We start from the raw sequence: 22328 nt of genomic DNA, 5'->3' as shown, positions 1-22328 counted from the left end.
TGTGGTGGGCTAACATCTTGAATACTGCAGTTCATCCCATCCTAAAGGATATTATAGAAGTAGAGAGTACAGAGAATGGCAAGGCTAGTCAGAGACATGGCACAGGTTTCATGCAAGAAAGAAAGAGTACTTCAGATTGGAAAAAAGCTATGTACAGGAAGAAAATTAAGGGATCTATAGTTTTAAGAGATTTCCTGAAAGAATTCTATTTGGAACAAGCTGCTGCTTCTCCCATCTTTTAATGTGGGGGGGCTTAACACAATCCTGCACTGTAAAAATGGTGATATGTTGTAGAGATATGACAAATAGGACCATAAGATTGCCTTAGTTTCTTGAAATATGAAGATGCCCTTCACCTTTCCAATAGGAAAGAGAATTCTTGTAAACACAGTAAAAATTCAATTAGCACCAATATAAAACCAAGAAAGTTATAGGTATAGCAAACCTGATGATCTCTAGCCAGTTTGTGCTCTCCAACAATGAAAACCATTTCACATCAGTTGCCCAGAAGTCTGTACTGTTATCTGAACAAAACAAAAAAAACAGCAGTTTACTCATATGTAGCACTAAGTAAGTCAGACACTATATTAGTACTCATTCACAAAGGGTTATACAACAACTTATGTTGAGTCAGTAAATCATAGTTGCTGTTAAAGCTGACACTTGATTTATAACTACACAAGGAAGTAGTCTTGCAAATACCAGTAAAGCTTTGTAGCAAAAAAAATATTTCTAGAAGTTCACAGTAGCCAAACCAAGTAAGTAAACTTGTTGACAATATGGGAAAGGAACTAAGTTTAATCAGATGAGACCAATTCTTACTTCTGAGTCAAATTTCAGTTGCCTTAAAGAACGATATACATAAATCTTAACATCAGAAGGTCACTAACACTGAAGCCAGAAATACAAATGGGTTGTAAAAGGGGGTTAGATAAATTTATGAGATGGAAAATACCAGGAAAAGTTTTAAGCAGTTCACTGGAACTGTTAAAAAAATAAAAAAAAGAAAAAGCATTAAAAGACATCAAAAAAGAGAACAGCTAGCTAGGATAATTCAGAAGGCCAGCATTGTATCACAAAGTCATAAAAATCTTATGATCTTCACTAGAATCTTTGTAGCTAGTTAAACAAAACCTAAAATTTTATTGCTTTTATTTCTAGCACAATCAGTACTCAGAAACTGCCAGGCTGTTGCCACACCTACATGGTCAAACAATCACAGAATCACCAAAGTGGAAAAGACCTCCAAAATCAAGTCCAACCATAACGCCAGTATTTCTGCACTGAACTATGTCCCTCAGTAGAACATCTAAATGTTTTATGAACACCTCCAGGGACTGTGTGTCTACCACCTCCCTTGGGCTGCTCGTTCCAACAGCTGACAAGTTTTTCTGAAGATCCAACCTGAACCTCCCCTGGTACAACTTAAGGCCATTCCATCTAGTCTGTCACTAGTAACCTGGAAGAAGAGGCTGACCCCACCTCAACACAGCCTCCTTTCAAGGAGCTGAAGAGAGCAATGAGGTCTCCCCTGAATCTCTTCTTCTCCAGACTAAACAAACCCCTGCCACTCCTCATAAGACTTGATTTGTTTAGGCCAAAAAAGACCTCCAAAGATCACTGGGTGCAACCATTAATTGAGCACTGATACAGTTGGATGAAGAATACAACAGATGAGATGAAGTGGAATACGGCCAATTCAGCAGGACGATACTCAAGAACTTTTAAGTTCTGCAGAATCAGCTTAGCTGATGTAGCAATACCCTGAAGTGTTCTGAGGAATTGCTGGGTTTTGATGCACTGTCACTGGACATAATGGGACCTGTCAAATTCTCATAGGCTGTCAGACAAATAAATTCACAATGCTTTCAGCATTACACAGATCTGAAACCAGGAATTAGTGATAGTATGATTCAATTGACAGTGAGCTGCTCCCAGATAAGGCATTCATTCCAAGCTGCGAAGCTTTCGCCAGGGCCTAAAAGCTTCAGAGACAGATTTGGCAGCACGTCCAGCTGTTGATAACAGCATATCATGCTTTTATGATTTTTGTTATTGGTATTTCCCATCATAACATCCTGTAGTGCACTGGGAGTTAAAGAGTTAATGCTCCAGGTCTGTGGACTGTAAGTAGTTCTGAGTGTACGTTTCTCAGAAGAGAAGTACAAATCCCAGAAGACTTACCTGTTCCATTTCCAATTTCTGTTCAGAGGGAAAGATAAAACTGCTTGAAAGTAATGAGGCAGCCCCTTCTGTTACTGCTCACCTCTGTGGTGTGTGCTCCATAGTTGTCATGCCTTCAGCATGAGTGAGGCCTCCGGTTTTGGACACACTCTCATTTTATTTGATTTATTGCTTCAATTCCATATTGTGTTATTACTATTCAATTCATATCATGTTATCTCACATTCTGCTACCACATTTAGTAGATTAGTTTTCTCCCTTAGCTTGTTGCCACCGCTTTGTTTTTAGGTCCATGTCCCTGCCTTTTCCCTCCCCTCTCTCCCCAGTGAGGCATGTGTCTGTGGGTCCCTCCACCCCATCAGTCATGGAATCAAGCCAAACCAAGCAAGAACCTTTAACAGTGCCTAACACTATTACAGAAAACATCCAAAGAAACAGCAGAGTTGACCACTTTGCACCAGAATAAAGAAAAAACAATGTTATTTGGCTCGCTCAAGAGTAGTAACACTGTGGAACTGACAAACTATACTAAAGCTTCAGAACATACATTATCAGATTGAAAGTTTGATGTGAAGTACATGAAAACTGAGTATGAGCTTGTAAAGTTGTGGCAGGAGAATATTCAGATCTTGTGACTCTGAAAACTAAGCATTTATGTTCGATTTGTACAGTTCTTCATCTCATCTGAACTTAAAAGTTGAAGACTCCAATGCTGAATAGGAACCTACTAAAGGGAAAGGCAGAAAAAAAGAACAGGGAAAGAAAGAAAAAAAAAATAGACTGTGGTGTATTACCTCCGAAGAGGATGTCTGTTAGTACAAAGTCCTCAAAAAAGGGCAGTAGAGGTTATTTTCTGGTGAACTGTACACACTGCCAGGAGATGGTACTACTGAAACAAGGCAGCATTACTCTGAAAACTAGATAGATAAACCAGGAACTATAGCTAAATACTGTTTAATACTTAAGCATTTTGTTACATTTGAATATTGATTTTATGAATATTTTTCTTAGCTCTCCCAGCAAGAATTATTTGCACATTTTATTACTACAGAGCTTCCCATTCAGATCTGAGATAACAGACATGCATTTCAAAATAATACTGATTCATTTAGAAGATAGCACTTCAGCTACGGAGGAAAGGTAAGAGCAATCTGTGCTTTTTTTCCTTGATTAAAAAAATCTAATTCTTATGAGTAATTCAATGAAGTATCATGTATTCAGAATTTGAGTTCAGCTCCTTTTTATAAAAAATTACACAAAATCTAAGAACACAGAGACACTTCAAAGCACTGCTCTGGCCTCAGTGGAGATCCAGTATGACATGTCAGCTGTTGAGCTACAAAGGCTTTCATGTAAGAGGTTCAGAACCAAAAATCCAGTACTTTTAAAACATACAGCATGATACGACACCCAGAAATAATTTATTTTGTGTCTGCTCTTGGTTTTTCAGTTTTGTGGCTTGACACTGCTTGGATTCTGATAATTAGCAAATCGCATTGATCAAAGTACTCATCTGACAAGAACTACAAGTCAAACAGCTCATTCTGGTCTGTAGGTAACAAAACTTCAGCACACTCAAATCAGGGATCGAGAGTGTGAAAGGTTCAGAATAAATGCAGACGAGGGGGAGCTTTCGCTTTGTTCAGCTTTTTCTAAGCCCACATTTTTATGATTAAAAGATACACGGTATTTCCTGATATCTATCTTCAACTCAAGCTGGTCATTTTCTTACAGGATTGTAAGTCAGTAGTAACTAGACTGAAATTATAATACATTGTTTTTAGCTCTTAAGTAGTATGGAAAGAAGGATTCACTGTAAATTTGACAGCATAGTGAAGACTTCCTTTTTCTACATTATGAACCTCTGATGAATATCTCATTTCCTGTATTTCTCGTGGCTCAGTAATTATCAGTTTCTTGCATCCAATAACAGTAGTCTTCATGTAAATCTAGTACTTGATCCAACACAAAGGACTAAAAGTCTTAACATCAAACATTCAATTTTAGTGCATCACAAAAAGTTGAAGTCTCTCACAACTTCAACCTAGCTAATGTATACTACTGAATATTTAAACTTCAGTAATAGTTGCTCTTTTAAAGAGATTTTCAGATGCGTAGCAAGAGACAGATAAGAACTACAGTTGTCCATTAGCATTCCAGTCATAAGCATGCTAGTCATAAGCATAGTCCTTAGCTGCTACTTATAAATATACATTTAACCAGCATCAGAAAATAAGGCACAAAGAGAAGGATTACCTTTTTTAGGCACAGAACAGCATTCCTTTACAGATTTCAGAGACAGAATTACTTTAAAGTTCAACTTACCTATCAAAAACAGCTGCTTAAATCTTGTGTATGCAGTCTGGATTTCTTGCAGAGATGGAAGGCTGCTTGACAAGTCATCTGTCTTCAGGAGTTCATAGGGGGGTTTTCTAATTGTCCTGTAGATTCTATATCAAATCACCAAGAGATTAAAGCTTTCTGCTTCACATGTCAAATAACACACCAACTAATTACAAAGTTAATATGCGTAGGTTTGGGAAATCACTGTAAGACCAAGAGACACATCTCCAAAAGCTAACGGCCTCCACGCAGTTCTGCATACTGGTTGGAAGCTTGTCTGTAAAGCTTACTACTGCTTCCTCAGTAGGCACTGTCTTCACTACAGACACAAAAACAGCAGACTAGTTACAGACCAACCCAGAAAGAGGATAGATAGCACACACACATTTCCAAGCAGACACTTTCAGTCTTTCCTGACTTCTACCAAGTTATATTCTGGCACCTAGCTGCCAAGTCTGCTCATTAAACATAAGAGTAAAAGAAGGAACTATCTCAACTCAAGCAAGACTATATATCTGCCTTGCACTTCTGTATACACATGCATTTTCCCCTAGGAGGGGTGAAAAATGTTAGGCCAGATAAGCTTTGATCTGCATCACGAAGGACCCCTCCCACTTATGCTCCAGAGGTGGTCTGAGTCAGACACTAAGTAGCAGATTCATAAATAGCGATTGTTACAGAGACTTTCTGTTGTAAAGTTTTGGCTAAAACTATTCCAGTTTATAATCCAGAAGTAAAGTCTTGCAGGCATTTGGTCAGCACAGGACAGTATTTTGTTTCCTAGCTGTTGTAGAACAGGAGTTTGCTTTTAGCAAGAATTACAGAGGTACATGTGAGAAATGCAGGTCATCAAACCTACTAGAGGATGCATCAGATGAGAAAAGCATCAAGCAAAAGCTGTTACTTGTCAATTATGATACTTCTTCCAAACTGAAATAAATGATTTGTGGCAGGATATTTGACTCTAAAATATTTTCACTAGAAGATGCACTGTATACATCTGCTGTGTGACTGAGTTGAGATTCCCATTACACTGACATGTTAACACATCCTTATGGACATCTTGCGCATTTTGAAATATTAGTGGTAAACTACCAGTACTCCATTCCACAGCAAAAACACATGCACACCAATACTACCCACAAGTTGAGAAGTCCACAGAGAAGGATCAGAATACCAGCTGATACCCTATTACTGCTTACTGTTTTACTTCCACATTATGAAACAGCATTAAGAGCCACAAGATATGAACTTCCTCATTTCAGAAGGAAACGCTTGAGAACTGTAGGAAGGGTCAAAAGCCTCTCTCATGGAAGTATAATTAAGAATCTCTTGTTTTCAAAAATTAAAAGCCAAATCAAATAATCAGAGAGCTGTCAGATAATAAAGAGGCTCCATCTATGCCAAACAAGCAACTAGTGGTGAAGCAGTACAAACAGTACATATTGACTTGACTTCCTCTGCTAAGTTCTCCTCAGGACACCAAACAGGTTAAAAAAAGCTGGGGATAGGGAAGCAACAAGACATCAGCAGGCATCTGCGTCCTTCTCTTTTAAGTTTTCACATTTTTCAAACTGGTGAGCTGTAACAACTCACTAACTCAGCTTAAAAAATAAAGTCCTACCAACACATTTGTAGTGAACTAGTAAAAACTAGTTGAGAGGACAGCTGTTTTTACCAAGATTTACCCCAAGTAAAAAAAAATTCACGTTTAGAGGTGAAGAATTTGAACTCACTTGCAAGCAACTGAGCCCATCAGTTAACACTACTACCACTGTACAAGAACTACAGAGTTGTCACTGCTTTACTTATCAAGGATGGTTTGTACTGAGATTAGTCTGGTATAGATTTGTGTATTTCTGCAAGTAGGTCTTCAGAGGCATTACAGTCCTGCACAACTGACTACAGATGCTACTAGGCCAAGGGCTTAAACCCATTCCACTACAGTAAACTACTTCTAGATCTAGCCTGATGCGTGCAAGCTTAAAGATACAGCATATATGGAAAAAGAGAAGCAAGGTCCATACCAAGCAAAGTGTTGTGGACAGAATAGCTATTACTGACCCATCCAAGAAGGCTTTTTGCATTTGTGAAGTGCTGTCATCCTGTTCTTTGGGAAATGCAGACATTTTGAGAAGAGCAGCACCATTATGGCAAGACCAACACCAAATCTGCAGAAAGACATTTACTGTGATAAAAGCCAATAAACTGTTTCACACAAAGTAACTGAATGAGTCATCACAAGAAATTTCCTTATGCTGTGCTTTGCTGAATGTTTTATGTATTCAGTGATTCAGTAATAGCAAACTTCTGTATCTGCATCCCAACTACATGCCTCAGTATGCTACTTACGTTGTATGATTTGGTAAATATGGCTCTTTTAAGCAACTCCATTACAACATTGGCAACAAGATGGAAAGGAATATTGCCTGGGAAGGCTCAGCCTCAACAGCTATACCCTCAACATCTGCCATTGACTCTGTGGGCCAACAGAATCAAATAGGAAGCATTACTTTTGGAGCAGCCCTCATAAATTAAACAGCACCATTACAGGTATTTTTAAAAAGAGGACAGTCTTCAAAGCTTCTCACTTCCTCTATGCAACTTCTTGAGGAACATCTTAAACCTCTCAAAATTACCTTTCCTTTCACTACTATCTCAAACAGATTTAGTACGGTAAAGATATTTTCAACAAAATTCCCACAGAGGATTTGGAAGTAAGAATTCTAACAATTCTGTATATTTAACTTTATTTTCTGTTAAGAGTGGTAGAATTACCTGTTTTTTTTGTTTCCCCTGCTGACTTAGTAAAAACGCTGCAGTTACATAGTTCTTACCAGTACTCAAGCTGGCTAACCACTGCTATTCAACTATATCTGCACACGCAGGTCTACACCTCAACACCCAAAATGCATTTCCAGCCCTATATCCTGCCCCAGCTAGATAACAGCACTAAGACTCATGAAACACAGGCTGATGGAAATATAGATGAATAGTATGTGCAGAGTATAGGACATTAGATTTTTAATATATCTGTCAATCAGCAATTAAATACTTTGCTTTGCACTGTTTGAGGGAATACAGAACACTCTGTGTGCCCCTCTTTCCACAATCTTATTTCCTTTACTACAGGCTACATAAACTAAACGTGAACTGTTAGAACATGTTCTGAAGATGAACATAATAATATCTACAATGCTAGTTGAATTTTATAATCTCGGTAAGACTATTGACCTCAGCCATGCATGCACATATACTTACAGGAATGCCTCTGCCTTCATACTTCAAAATACTCTCTTCAGAAACACATAGGGGAACAACAAAATACAAAGGCAACCTAAGATGACCAAAAAAAAAAGTTTCATGCACTTGGGAACAGAACAAAAAACAGTCTCCAAGCTCCTTTAATGATGGAAAGTGCTTCAGTCCACATGCAAAGTATGTATTCACTCTTGGAGTTACAAAAAAAAAAAAAATCTTTCCAACTAGATAATTTTGTCCTCAACAAAATTTTCAGCTTGGTAACATTTTCTTCCAATCCTGAGCTGTTCATTTTCACTGCAACACTACCCTGACTTCACAAGTCTGCAATTTAGCTATACTTTGAAAACTGGAGTCTGTGAAACCTTACAGAATTTGACTACTGAACAGCAGTACTCAATGTATTTTACAGATCTGAAACAGATACTCCTTAGCTAAACTGGAAGTCTTAGCTAACCTTCCACTACTGAAGTAACAATTTAATTTCCCCCAGCACATTTGCTGACACACTTTTAACCTGTTACTTCAACCCCCTCCAAATTAAAACGATCTTAACTGCACGTAATTTGCTTTTTTACCAAGATAAGTGTTACCTTGACAGGCTAAGTGAGACAGACAGTAGACCCCCATTATCACAAATCCACTTTAACATGGTATTATTCTTCAGCCTTGGAGATAATCAAAACTATCCTGATTACACTCAACCTAATTTTGAAGTCAATTCCACTTGATTGCAGGACTGCATAAAATGACCTCCTAAGGTCCCAAGTCAAAAGTACTGTATAACAAAAAATGGAAATTGGATACTAAAAAGCAGGCATAACGCCACCTTATGATGCTACACATTATTTTTTACAAGAATTAATGAGACGTATATTAAAAGTTCACTATTAGACATGGCAAGCTTACTTTTCAGAGACTTTGTAGCCTTCATTGGTAGATACTGCTTTGTATTGCACATCTCCCTTTGTTCGCTCCAACTCATCACGCCAGTCTTCCAGAGTATCAAACATCACAGTTTGGTTTCTTTCATCTATCAGATAAATTATGTTAATTCAGATTTCACATTTCATTTAATGTTCATTCTTTCATCTCAGATAGGAACACAGCATCTGAGGAATTCAGTAAGAATGGAAAACTGATCACAGCAGTTGTTCTCAATCATTTCAAGTAAGATATTTCCCATACTTCCACTTAGCCACCTCATCAACAGTTACGACATCAGACTGATTTTGACATAATTCAACAGACATGTAATTTACAGAGTAACATCAACTGTAACATCAATTGTTTTGGACACTGGTCATAATTAAACATCCTGCACAACTTAAAAGATAAGCAGAACTGGAAGTTCCCTGGAAGATACAACTGCAATGCCTAATAAAAGAGTTTCTTCCACATCTGCTTAGTCTCTACCTGGAAAAACCTCGTATTTCTGATGTTTGTAGTTGAAACTGAATACTAGTCACAACTGAATTACCTAAGCCAGCAATGTGGCCTTGCGCCAAAGAAAGACAGCGTATTTTTCGTCTGCATTAGGAAAAACACTTTCCTCATATTGAATGATCTGATTATTCCTCTCAGTTCAGAGCTGGTGAGGCCATTGCTGGAACAATGCATCCAGCACTAGGGTCCTCAGTACAAGACACAGTACAAACCCAGCGAAGACCCATTCAGGGCTTGCTGAAAAAGCAGACAAGAGCCTGAAGGCTGAGATCATTCAGCTTGGAGAACAGAAAGCTCCATGGGATCACAACACATTTAAACTCCTGACAGGATAGATGGGGTAAGCAGAGAGTGAAGAATGTGTAGCTAGACTCTCAGGTATCCAGTGAGATGACATAAGGCAACATGTACAAGTTGAAATGCAACAAATTCCACTTAAACATATATACTTCACAATGAGGGCAGTCAAATACTGAAATAGGCTGCCCCAGAATTGTAGAGTCTGTCCTTAGAGATGGCTGAAGCTCAACTGGATGCAAACCTGGGGAATTTGCTCTAGTTGAAACTACTCTGAGTGGTGCATGGCAGAGGGAAAGAGATGGAAAGGAACAACTGCTTCATATCCAAAGGTTTCATCAAACCCAATGATTTTGTAATTGCAGGAAATACTTGCTAAGTGTTCATTTAACACCTTGGATACAAGGAAAACTTTCTTCTGGAACAGGAGCATGTGATTTTGGTGCACCAAGAATCAGAGTCTTAAGTTAAAGTTTAAACTGCTTCAGTTGAAGACAAAACTATTAAATGCAAGAAAGTACATGGATAACTTTTTATCTTAAGTTTTGAAGATGATTGTGCTATTCAGCCAAGTTTGAACAAGTGGGAAAATTATGTAATAAATCAGCTAAAAGGAAGTCAAGTCACTAGAACCTCACTATACAAACATGGGCTTTTCTGTAGTTGCCTGGGAAAAGCAGATTGCTTCTAAGTTCGAGAGAAAAGGGAAATCCTCTGTCAGTGGCCAATGCAACTGTAATAATTTAAAACTTAAAAGCAGGAAGTTTGGTTCACTGCAGTGATACTCAAAACAGTAATAAAATACTCAAAATATCTTCCAGATGAGAGCAGTCTGGGGAGACACACATGAAAAGCATTTGCAAATAATGATAACAGTTTTCAATCCAAAGATTCTACTCTTGCTTACAAAAATTCTGCACAACTTCACTGACATTCACAAAGATCAACTGTGGATGATTTAGAGATTTTAAGGACAAAGTACAATCATGCATGACAAATGAACCTTCAGAGGCAGATTGCTTATTAGGTAGTCATAAGCTAGGTATAAACTCAGCTACTAAACATCCCAGACTGCTTTAGGAACTAACAGCACAGAACAAATACAATCTAAAAATACAAGAACATTTACCTGTATTGTTTGGGGCAGCTGATGCATAAGAAAACAAAAACAAGCGTTTAAGCAGCTTAGGAGTCTGGCTATGATGAATTATGCCACTGACAATCTAGGAAAGGACCAAAAATTAACACCCAGACTAATAAAAAAGTCAGTGTAAACAATATCACTTTTCAATTCCCTCTCCCATGTTTAAAACAAAACTGTTTCATGGATTCTACCTACAGTAGCTGAAAAATAACTTTTGAAAGTCCTTTTCCATTTCTTCAGGGCAATGTATTTACTTCACTCCATGAGAAGCATTGTACATATTCATCTTATAGACTGACTCATGTAAATAAAGCTAGTAAGACTTCTAGTCTTGCACTAAAAGAACTCAAATTATCAGGAAACTAACTGCTCTTCTATTAGCAAGACTAAGGTCCACAATGTTGTAAAATAGCATCACAATCACAGAACAGCTTTACAAGTCTGTTGGATTTGAAGGTAATTATACATACTACTCTGAAGCCACTTATCCTCGACAGCAGCTACATTTTAGGTATTTAACTGCTGTATGTAAAAATGTTTAATGAATAACACTGGCTGAAAGAAGTCTCTCTCAATTGGAAATGCTCAGAAAACACTTCAACTTAAATGGATCTCTTAGAATTAACTTCATCCTTCCCTCATCCCAAACAAAGAAACTAACACCTAAAACCATGCTTAAAAAGGAAAAAACAAATGAAATTCCTACTTACCCTTTTTACTTCCTCTTCTTTCGTATACCTGAGGCAGAAGTTAAATACTCTAAGGTCTTTGCAGTAGATAATTAGCTTCTCTGGATACTTCCTCAGTTGTCCAGTTAGAAGTTTCTTTTTCTCATCATAGACTGCAATATCAATAGGATCGAAATGAATATCAAAAAGAACAGTACTATCAATTGACACAATTATCCCTACTTGTCCTTTGAAAATCTGAGAAACTAATTCAATCCCTAGTTTTAGCGATTCAAAACAAGCATGCTACAACAGTATTGCAAGCTGGAAGTTGATGAGTGCATCAACCAAAACATAAACCCACTCAAGTTACTTGGGTAGGAACTGGACTCACAGCCAAACCATCTGCTCAGTGTTTACTTTTGTTCATTCTGACAGCAAAATAAGTTCAGTTTTGAAATACATGAAGAACAGTTCAGTAGCTTTGCCCAAGAGTCAGGCAACTGTGGTCATCAACTTCCTTTAAAAGCTATTTATTTAAAACCATTATAAATCCATCAAGACAGGCTGTGTTCACCTCCTTTTGCGAATATGTAATTTTGCCTCTTCGAGTACTATCAGCTAGGCCACTGGAAACAAAACCAAACTATCTCATAACAATGCTCCAATATTCTCACTCATCTACTCTTTCACCAATACACCACCACCATTCATAAATACTCTGAACAGTAACCCAAAGTCAGGCTGCTCAATAAAGTCTTCCTTCTTACAAATTACTAGTCCTATGCTTCCTTTTTTTTTTTTAAGTAACACAGCCATACCTATAAGCTCTGCTGCAAAACACCATTTTGTTTCGCTTGTAAATAAAAGCTCATTTTCTACCACCTTTGATATTTTGAAGTAATCAAGAGTCTCAGCAAACAAAGTTCTCTTAGACACAAATAAAAGGCATTCAGGAGTTACTCACTTGTACTACTCTACAATGTAATTGCTAAAATGAAATTTCTACTCCATATTTATGGGAAAGAGTTGACACATCTTCATCAATGACCTTGATGAGGGTCTCTCGGTCCACCCTCAGCAAGTGTGCTGATGATACAAAGCTAGGAGGAATGGCTGACATGCTGGAAAGCTGTGCTGCCATTCAGAGAGACCTGGACAGGCTGGAGAGTTGGGCATAAAGTGTTCTTTCTGATCCAGATGAGGTTTAACAAGAGCAAGTGTACAGTCTTGCACCTAGGGAGGAATAACCACATGCACCAAAACAGGCTGGGGGATGATCTGCTGGAGAGGAGCTCTGAGGAGAGGGACCTGGGTGTCCTGGTGGATGACAGGCTGGCCATGAGCCAGCAGTGTGCCCTGGTGGCCAAGAAGGCCAATGGGATGCTGGTATGCATTAAAAAGAGCGTGGTCAGCATGGAGAGAGAGGTGATCATCCCCCACTACTCTACCCTGGTGAGGACTCACCTGGAATACTGTGTTCAGTTCTGGGCTCCCCCTATAAATATCTAAGAAGCAAAATGACGAGGCAGGACTCTTCTCAGCAGTGTGTGGCAACAGGACAAGGGGAAATGGCCACAAATGGAAGCATAGGAAGTTCCACACAAATGTGAGTGTGAACTTCTTCACAATGCAGTGACAGAGCAGTGGCACAGCTGCACAGAGAGGTGGTGGAATCTCCTTTACTGGAGTCGTTCCAGACCCGCCTGGACGCCTACCTGTGCAACCTGGGCTAGGGAGCTGCTTTAGCAGGGGGCTGGATTTGATGATCACTGGAGGGCCCTTCCAATCCCTACAATTCTGTGATATATTAGAATACAATATTTGTACAATCTTAACCAGAGACTTCATACAGTACATTTTTTTTGGCCATGAATAGGCAAGAAAAATAAATTAAAGAAATCGATCAATGTACATTTTGTTTAGGGCAGATACGCATGGGGGATGAAACTGGATTCTTGCAGACCTTTTATCTGTCATTTCATCATTAAAATAATCACAGTTCCTCTTCCCAGATCACTGAACCTAGTCTTGAAAGCAGGAACTCCACTCATTTTCTAGAAAGGATATGTACAGAACAAGAACACAAGAAATAGATGTATGACACACATTAAAACAAGAGCTGACCTACCTCCATAGATTTGATCTACACATTGCAGGGTTATGTCATTTTCTCCTATGATCTTGTTCTTAAATTGTGGCTCCTAGAAGAGAAGAAAAAAATCTCAGAAATCTTGAACTCCTAAGAACTAGCGTAAGTTGTGTATTTGGTGCATATTATAATATCAGTTTTCCTCTTATTTTTATAAGCTGTGTAAGACAACATCAAACCATACTTAAAATAGAGACAGACATTGGTTACACAAGCAAAATTTATAAACTGAAGGTTGTGTTTAAGTTTCAACTACATCTGCAATTGTTCTTTTCAAGTAACTTTGAAGCATGCATTTCTATTGAAGGTCACATTTTAAACTAGAATCATTGCAGTAAACAGGAAATACAGTAACTTGATGTAATCCAAGCCCTTTTATGAAAAGTTTCCTTACTGTGGGAAACTGGCAGGAAACAGAAAGTGTCTTAAAAGAATGCATATCCCAAGTGTTCTTAAGATACTTATTCCAACATAAGAATTGGATTTATCACTAGGCAAAATAAAGTCACACAAGCCAGTTCTGTCAGGCTTCCTTCACCTCCCATGAATTCTGAGGATTAAATAAGGATTTGAGTGATGCCACAATTAAATGCTTATTCTAAATACTACTGCCTGAAGACTTATGTACACTACATGAGCAAATAACACTTTAGATGAACAAAGTCAGTCTCATTCAAGCTATTTCCAGGTCTGCACCACTCTGAAATAGGTGGCTAACAATGAACTTTTGCTGATAAATATTTGCTGACTCAGTGTGCTTTAACCTAGGATTTAACAAGCTAAAGACAGAACAGAAATTAGCAAGGTCACCTCCGCGATTAGAAATATATCTCATGGGATTTGTGGGAATGCCTGTACAGCTTCATCTGAATTCCTTTTGGAAGGTTCAAAAAAACCCGTATTTTGCTGTACAAATAAGTACATTAGTTTTTCAGTATTAAATGTCCTCAAATTTTATCCCTCAAATATCCAACTGCAATCAACACATCTCAGTCACTTTCAAGTTGACCTTGCGCTCCTAAAAGCCATATACTAGGATCTCCTTCACTTGCAACATCTAAATAGACTAGCTTCACATGCTACAGCACACCCAAAAAGTGCAGCATTAACACTCTTCTCTGAGGACTCCAACTGAGTACCAAAGAAGAGGAAACTAGACAACTTACTTCTAAGAACTGGGGGTGCTTTAGCATTTAAAATATTCATCAGCTTGAAATCTTTGTAGTTAACACTTGCCTCTGAGTGGAATAATGCAGAGCTTTACTGGGCCGTACAGCAGTAATTTTAAGGATTTCCACTGTATTTCAGCCTACTCAGTCTTTTGGAACTGTAAAATGGTTCTGTAGATGAAGTCACCCAAATTCAAATCCAATGTTATACAGCATTAAAAATATGCTTGATGTCGACAGTTCTGCAATTCCTACTAGATAAGCAGTGAACTAATTTTAGACTTAGCTTTCAAGCAATTCCATTCTTTTAACTTATGCTTAATGTAACTACTGATTCACAAGGTAAATAAAAACTTATCAACTACATCTAGTTATAAATACCCACATACAAACTTCAAATATTTTCACTGAAATAGTCTGAACTTGAGGCAGGATATGTACGGATCAAACAGATGCACACTGATTAACACAGGTCTGGCATCATTAATAAATACATACTCGTTCTTATATAAAGGAAAGGCAAAATTATTTAGTCAAAGAGGCTATACTTGTCCAGAATCTGTTTGGTCATAATAAGAAGACTGGTCTTCCTACATTATCATCTGAAGTAGAATCTTCATCAAGGAAAGCAATCTTGAAGTTTGTGCATACAAGTTTTCCGTAAGTGCCACGATTTGACCCATCTTCTTGTATATACTTATATACTGTGCTTGCCTCACAAAGCAGCTGTTCACCTGTATAAAACAAACATTAACTTGTAACATAACTGATATATATTATTTCAATACATCTTGAAACCAGCGTGTACTTCCTTCATGGCTTCTTGTAAGCGTATGCCTGAAGATATTAAGTACTCAACACAAAGAATAAGAGGCAGCTCTTGAAATCAGTACTCAGAGAGCCTCTCAGGTTACTAACATGACTAAAGACAAATTAAATACTGTTCAGCTGAACATGATGAGTCCTGTAATCAGAAACATCTTGACCATGGTCCAACTGGAGAATAACACAGAATATTGAAAACTCACCACATACACGTACACTTGAAAAACAAAACCCAAATCCCAGTTAAAAGCAGTTAATGCAGTCAATGAACAAATTGATAACTGTTCCAGTTTTCCAGACCACTAAATTGTTAATATTACTGAAACAAACGAGTTAATTATTACAAGGTCTTCACAGTTTTCCACAGCCTTACCTGGTGATCTTTTTAATTTTACACATCCCAGAACTACTTTAAAGTTCTCAAACAAGTTACATAAACGTTTAACAAAGTTTTAATCTTCAAATTATCAGGTACTCAACTTCAAGTTTAAAATGAAAACAGGTTTAATAAGCACAGACACTCAGACTACACCTTTCTTGAAAGAAAGCTTGACAGAACACTGTATTAAGCTTTTACTTCTATTCTGTCTCATCAACCTCATCTTTCCTAAGCTTGGAAAACACTGATCGTATTTTCAAACAATTGTAAATTGTAAAAGACTCTTAACGATGAATGAGATATGAAAGCCCCAAATAGCTTAAAGTAGAAACAAAGCACATAGAAATTAAGTATCTACTAGTTCACAGTCTTTGGTTTAACGGAAAAAAAAAAATCTAACCAACCTTAAAGAAACAGGACAAAATGAAGTATGGACCATCGTACCTGAAGATGCTGCTCTCTGCAAAATATACATCAACTTTTCATACACTCTCTATAATCCATGCAGACAGATACTTAAAATACTCAATCTGCATGGGTGGTAATCCACAAACATTTTATCATCCCTGGATGTGGGTGAACTTAAGTGTTGACAGCACAGAAATGAGAGCATGTATAATTTATGTTAATTAGTTATTTTATTATTTAATTCTAAGCATAGTTACCTGGTAGTAAACGAGGATTTACTTCCTTTTCTATGGGTTCCTTTATATGTATTTCCTAGAGAGAAAGATAGTAATTACATCTTTGCAGAAACCATATCTTTATTATAAACACTGCACATGACTGCACTCACATTCTGGCAAGCATGAAAATTAAAAGTTAGGGAGAGTAGTTCCTCCTCCTAAGGTAAAGAGAAAGTTTGCAGTACACTCCTCCCCACTTAAGGCCAGCTGCCTACTAGAAAAATCATTAAGTTAGTTTCACACTGCTGAAAACCCAAAAAATGTTTTACTTTCATAAGGAACAGACATAAAGTAAGCATTATTAATAGTATTTAAGTTTTTTCATAAAACATAAATGGGTAAGCGTTTACACTCCCAAAGCTCATTGGAAGCTTTTCCACATCAGTAGTATTTTTTTCTAATGCACACTTGGTAGTTTTTAATCACTCATCCTTTGTTATGTATTTTCACTTTTCTTATGCGTATTTTTGCAATTGAAGTACCTAAGTCACTTCAACAGCTCTAAGATGGTAATGAAAGAGACTTCAGAATCTCAGAGCAAAGAGGTAGCACAAGTCAGAGGATGTCTGGACCTCAGCTTGGGCTCAAACCGCATAAACCTAACTTATTCAACCTCAGTATCGCTTATTCTGGCTTTGAGGTGCTCATGGTTGGGCTAAAAACGTCCATCTGAAAGAGTGTTAAACAGAACACACTACACCCTTCCTGCTCAGCCAGATCAGACTTCCCCCTGCAGTCAGTCACTTCACCCGCACTCAAGTTTTTGTGGAAAACTATCAGTTAACTTAAAAATACCCTTAGGGCCATAGCAGTAAGCAAACTAATTTTAGCTTGCCGCAGCATCCGAAGTCAGTTATTTTGAATCAAGACAAGCAACCAAAAGGAGACATAAGCAACAACACTTTTGCTGGATTGAATACAGGAAAAAAAGACAGCATAAAAACAAGATCCCTCTACCATTCACATAAACACTTGCTCTCAAAGCTCAGAGTTTTACAGCTGCATAATAAAATTAAGAACACCAGGAAACTATCAGGGGAGCGGCAGGCCTTCAAGGCAGGCTGACAGAGGTAAAGGTTCTAAGAAAGCTGTGGTGTTACATAGCAGAATCTGTAACTACAGATGGCAGCTGACACAGAGAACAGAACACAGTTTGCTGCCTTTGACTTCCAAGACTGGCTCTTGTACAAGTAATTTCAACCAATGTTTGTCAGTTAAACAAATTACTACACAAATATGTCTCAGGCCAAACACTGCTGCATTCAGAAAAGAAATGAGGATTCCTAATGCTGGGGGTTCCCACAGGCAAATCTACACTAAACACTGTGTTTTCCAGTGCCCTTACAGTTCAGCCTTCTGCTACCACTTTGTGCACCTAAATAGAGCACTGCTCACTTACAAATGATACACCCACAATCACTGCTATAGAACAAAGTAGTATATTAACTAGGTGTTCTCCTACTAGCCTAGAAGAGATAAAGAATGTAATAACTACTCTGTATATACATCAATCGCATAAGTTTCAAGTTACATCTATCTAATCAGTACTGCCTTAAAATTATAGCAAAAAAAAATATAAAAGTATCAGACACCAAAGAATTCCTTTGAGCCAACATCTACCAGTTAAAGTGCAATAAAGCTTCTTATAGCAGGTTCAAAATTATTTGTCCCCATGACACAAGTGGTTAAAGGGTAAATTATTTGATTTCTGAAAGCAGTAGGAATTACTTGGGTAGCACCACAGCAAATTACAGACTTCAATCAAACATATACTAGAGATCAGCTTTTAAAAATGCAACACCACCGCCAACAGAAAACAAAGTGACATACTAACTACAAGCAGAATTCCTATACAACAGCTTACAACTGCTGAAACTCCACGAATAAGGGATCTATTTCAGAGCCAACACTTGCATTCCCTAATAAAAGCATAGATCCTACAAAGATGGTTTTCATTCATATGCATTAAGGATGGCTAGAATGCAAGCAATGAACAGCTGGACACTGACGAAGAATCCACACTGCAGCACTCATTTCCCAAGGAAGGACACTAAAACACTGAATTCTACTCATGTCATTTCAAATGTGTTCTTTTTAAGAGATAAGGCAAAGATCTGAGGAAAAGTTGTTAACTCACAATGAGTCAGTACAAGCTGTAATGAACACAGTTCAAGCTATGCTTTCTTCTTGATCAGCTTGAGGTTCCAGTTCGGGACAATCAGACCTTAGGACTGACTTCAGCCACTACAGGACATGCTCCTCAACATTCATTTCATCACAGACATACAGTTTATGCTCCCTTATACTCAGGTTTGTGTGAGTACATGGTGAGGTAATTCACAGCTCCTAAGATCAGATAGGAAGCCTATACACCTGCTGTGCTTGGTTTTATTCTTCTTGCCTGATGATTGCAAAACCAGCTCATCAACAGGTCAGATGAGCACAGATGTCACAGATGGTCAGATGAACCAAAAGCAGGTCTGTACCCTTCAACAAGCTATAAAAACTGCTCAGACCACAGAAAGCTTCACCCTTTGACCATCTGTTGAAGTTAAGCATGCAAGCACTTTATGGATATGACCACTGAAAGCTAGCCTCACTTCTGCATTGATTCTTCTTCACCTGCAGGGTTCTCATTCTGAGCACCTGAAGCAGCATCTTCACACTTCTTACTCAAGATACAACACAGAAAATCCTACTAGAAAATGATATATGGAAGGTATCTAGAGGACACCATGCAGGAAGTTTGGACTGCCTTAAAAAAGAAGAAAACAAAGACCTCCACTTTAGTGAGCGCTGTAAAAACTTCCTCCACCTGATGTATACCATACACTGCTTGTCTTTTTCCAGGTTATCTGACTCAACAGTGAGAGGCAACACACCAACATTTTATGCTGTTACAATTGCTCACAACAGAGTACCCAAAGTCATGCCAGGACAGCAGGCTGCCATAGCAGACCATATAACAATTCATCCTTCTCACTGTGCCAAGCCAGTCTCGGTGGACAGCACTGCAACCACCCTGAAGACATGCTCCTCATGGGCTCTTTGCAAGGTGTTACCTGATGTTGTTAAATGGCTCTCTTAAATAACCTGCAGGAAAGCTCCATACTACAGTGAACCATGCCACAGACTTCCTTTTTTAAATTTAACTGTACTTCACTGTACTCAGTCTTCCCTTACAGACTATTTTCTGATCTAACAAGCCTAAACATATGCTGTATTCCAAACAAAACAGAAGAGATACTTACCACATTTTAATTAAAATAACAGTGCTGAAAACAATCTCTAAATGCCTGTTTTCCTTCCTTTAACAGCTCCATTATCCAAGAACCCATTAGATCACTGCACACATTTTCCAGATTTGTTTAATCTTTTATCCTTTCCTCTTTCCTTACATTGTTCTGTTCCTCTCCTCTGACTTCAGTGCCTGGCTTCCCCCACGTCAGCCTGCAGCCCAGCTGCACTTTCACGCCATCCTTCACCCCCACCACTCTAATCTGGACAGCAATCAGTACAGAACACACAAGAAGATATCAAGATTTACCAGGAGCAAGTACTTGTAACTGCTACAGGCTACGTAACTTCCACCCGCAATCCACAGGGCACATCAATTAAATAACAGTCACCCCCTCTCTCTGAACTTGCTGCGACTCTGCACACAGGGCTCTGACTGGGCAAAGCAACAACCAGGCACCACTACTGCTGCTCTAAAACGTATAAGCAGCAGAACTGCAGAATTTGCAATCAAGATTTACACATTCTAGAACAAGAACATACCAAGGGCTAATACAAGAACTCATCTCTTAGAAGAATTAACATGAAATTTTAACTTCAAAGCACACACACCAAAATAAACAGTAAGCTTCTCATCAAGTTTGAAACCACAATTTTTATCTAAACCTATGTTTTATGGAGAACATTATTCATCGTGTTAATCTTGTACAAGTTCACAGTTTTCAAGTTTCAAAGTTAGGAAACACGAAGTAATTCACTGCTTCTGTTTTCTGTGTCCCCACAGACAAATATTCCTAGCCTATGACCAGGCATGTCAAAACATTGACTCTTACACCCTGGTGTTCACCCCTGTTTCCTGCAGGGTAGCCAAGTCTGTCCTGAGGGGAAGTGTGTCATTAATATCAACATCCTATGGGCTCACTCCTAACAGACTGCTGATTGATCTGTGGTTCCATGCAGCAGAGCATAACTAGGTTATATTTAGTCAGATGTCAGAAACTCCACTTTTCCAGACGTTCTGTGCAACGCAATGGAGGTCACTTCCACTTCCTTAATAAATAGCATCTTCTGTTCACACCTTACTCCTCCTGTGTCACACAGAATCACCACAAATAGAATTCTCACTTCTTTTAATAGTCAATGAAACAACAAAAGCATCTTAAAGCCAGTTTGATTTCACTGCGCACTACCTACAGTGTTCCTAAGGTGCAACAAACAGAGGCTATGCAAGCTGGGACTAGGACCAAGCTCAACTCTGCCTGCTGCACTGTTTAAGTGCAGGGCTCCCCTGGCTTACAATCGGGTCTCAAACCATTTTCCAGGCAAAGAAGGACAAGCCCAGCAAATATGAAGGCTGCAAACATGAAGGGCGACAGCATAATGCTAGTAGATTGCATTGAATGGCATGGTGCAAGTCAGAAGCATAAAGAGAAAGGTGGCGAGGCTCCACACATTCAGGGGGCCTATCATCAGATCAGATGCCATCTATACGTAACCTTCAGCTCACAAAGCCCCTGTGCAGCTGCTTCCCACTTTGTGGCAGGGTCTAGAGGTGAACACTAAATATGACTGTCACCCAGGTGCCTTCACAGGCAACTGCTAACGAAAGCAATGGGCTACAACCTGCTCTAGAATGGCAATTGCATTATCTTGATGAAATGAGAGTTTCCAGTTCAGCAAATTACATTCCACATAAAGAGGGACTGGAACATTTCCACTGTTTTACCAGTGTAGTCCCAGTCCCAAAACTCAGGTACATGGAAGTTATCATGTGTCCCGAAGGCTGTTATTTCCCCATGCACACAGAGTACAGTTCCTTGACAGATACTCACTTCTGCTTACTTTTAGTCTATCTAACATGGTTTTCTAGAACCTCAGACAGTCTCACAGGTTTCATAAGATAACTAGAGTTGTATTTTTAGTACTACTGAGAACCATTTAAGTCTTTCAGCTCCCTGTGCAACCAAACAATAGGGCAATTCCAACTTGCCAGAAAGACAGCAACACTTGACAGAGCAAATAGTTAAACTTGCTTTACTTGCTGCCAGCATTTGACCTATTTCACTGAGCTTTGAAAGCCACAGAAAGACGGCAGCTTTGTGGCAGAAGTCAGCCTCCACATATTTCGAAGCTTCAGCTGCAAGGTCCCATGAAATTTAAGTACAGCGGGGTGACAGTTAAAAGCAGCAAGAACGAATGAAAAACAAATGACCAAACTCTGGTACATCAGAAAACTTAATTAAGAACTTCATCTTTCAATATTAAGTGCCCTCATTATTCTTCCTGCAGCACTACACAGCACTAGTTCCAGCGAGGTTAAATGCAGTTTATTGTTCAGCGGATTAGTGTGCTGCATGTATGACTTACATCATTACACTAGCCTTTTTTTCTCCTGTGTATATATATGTATAATCATCCAGCACACTTGTTTAGAGCAAGCCCAACCACTGCAGCTCCTACCTCGATCCCAGGAGCATTATTTGTAGAACAGAAACACTCTCCTAAGGTGAAAGGATTGACTTCATGTGGATGTATTT

At 38.5% G+C, this 22328-nt stretch overlaps 1 protein-coding gene across 1 annotated transcript in view; it reads right to left on the bottom strand.

Moving 5' to 3' along the window:
• The window catches only part of MTMR12 (myotubularin related protein 12), a 31392-nt gene that overhangs the window by 8117 nt on the left and 947 nt on the right, over window positions 1–22328 (bottom strand). Inside the window, exons 2-11 of the mRNA XM_065740007.1 lie at window positions 16534–16588; window positions 15259–15398; window positions 13475–13547; window positions 11386–11516; window positions 10661–10754; window positions 8698–8821; window positions 7789–7864; window positions 6592–6698; window positions 4510–4634; window positions 446–524 (exon numbers count right to left, since the gene is read on the bottom strand). Coding sequence (XP_065596079.1) covers window positions 446–524; window positions 4510–4634; window positions 6592–6698; window positions 7789–7864; window positions 8698–8821; window positions 10661–10754; window positions 11386–11516; window positions 13475–13547; window positions 15259–15398; window positions 16534–16588 — 1004 coding nt within the window. The remainder of the gene's footprint in view (window positions 1–445; window positions 525–4509; window positions 4635–6591; window positions 6699–7788; window positions 7865–8697; window positions 8822–10660; window positions 10755–11385; window positions 11517–13474; window positions 13548–15258; window positions 15399–16533; window positions 16589–22328) is intronic.

This window comes from Cyrtonyx montezumae, unplaced genomic scaffold, assembly GCF_038088225.1.
Source record: "Cyrtonyx montezumae isolate F1298 unplaced genomic scaffold, pur_monq_1.0 scaffold_25, whole genome shotgun sequence".
Classification (NCBI taxonomy): domain Eukaryota; kingdom Metazoa; phylum Chordata; class Aves; order Galliformes; family Odontophoridae; genus Cyrtonyx; species Cyrtonyx montezumae.
The sequence above is the reverse complement of the archived record's forward strand: the minus strand, read 5'-3'. Positions and strand labels throughout refer to the sequence as shown.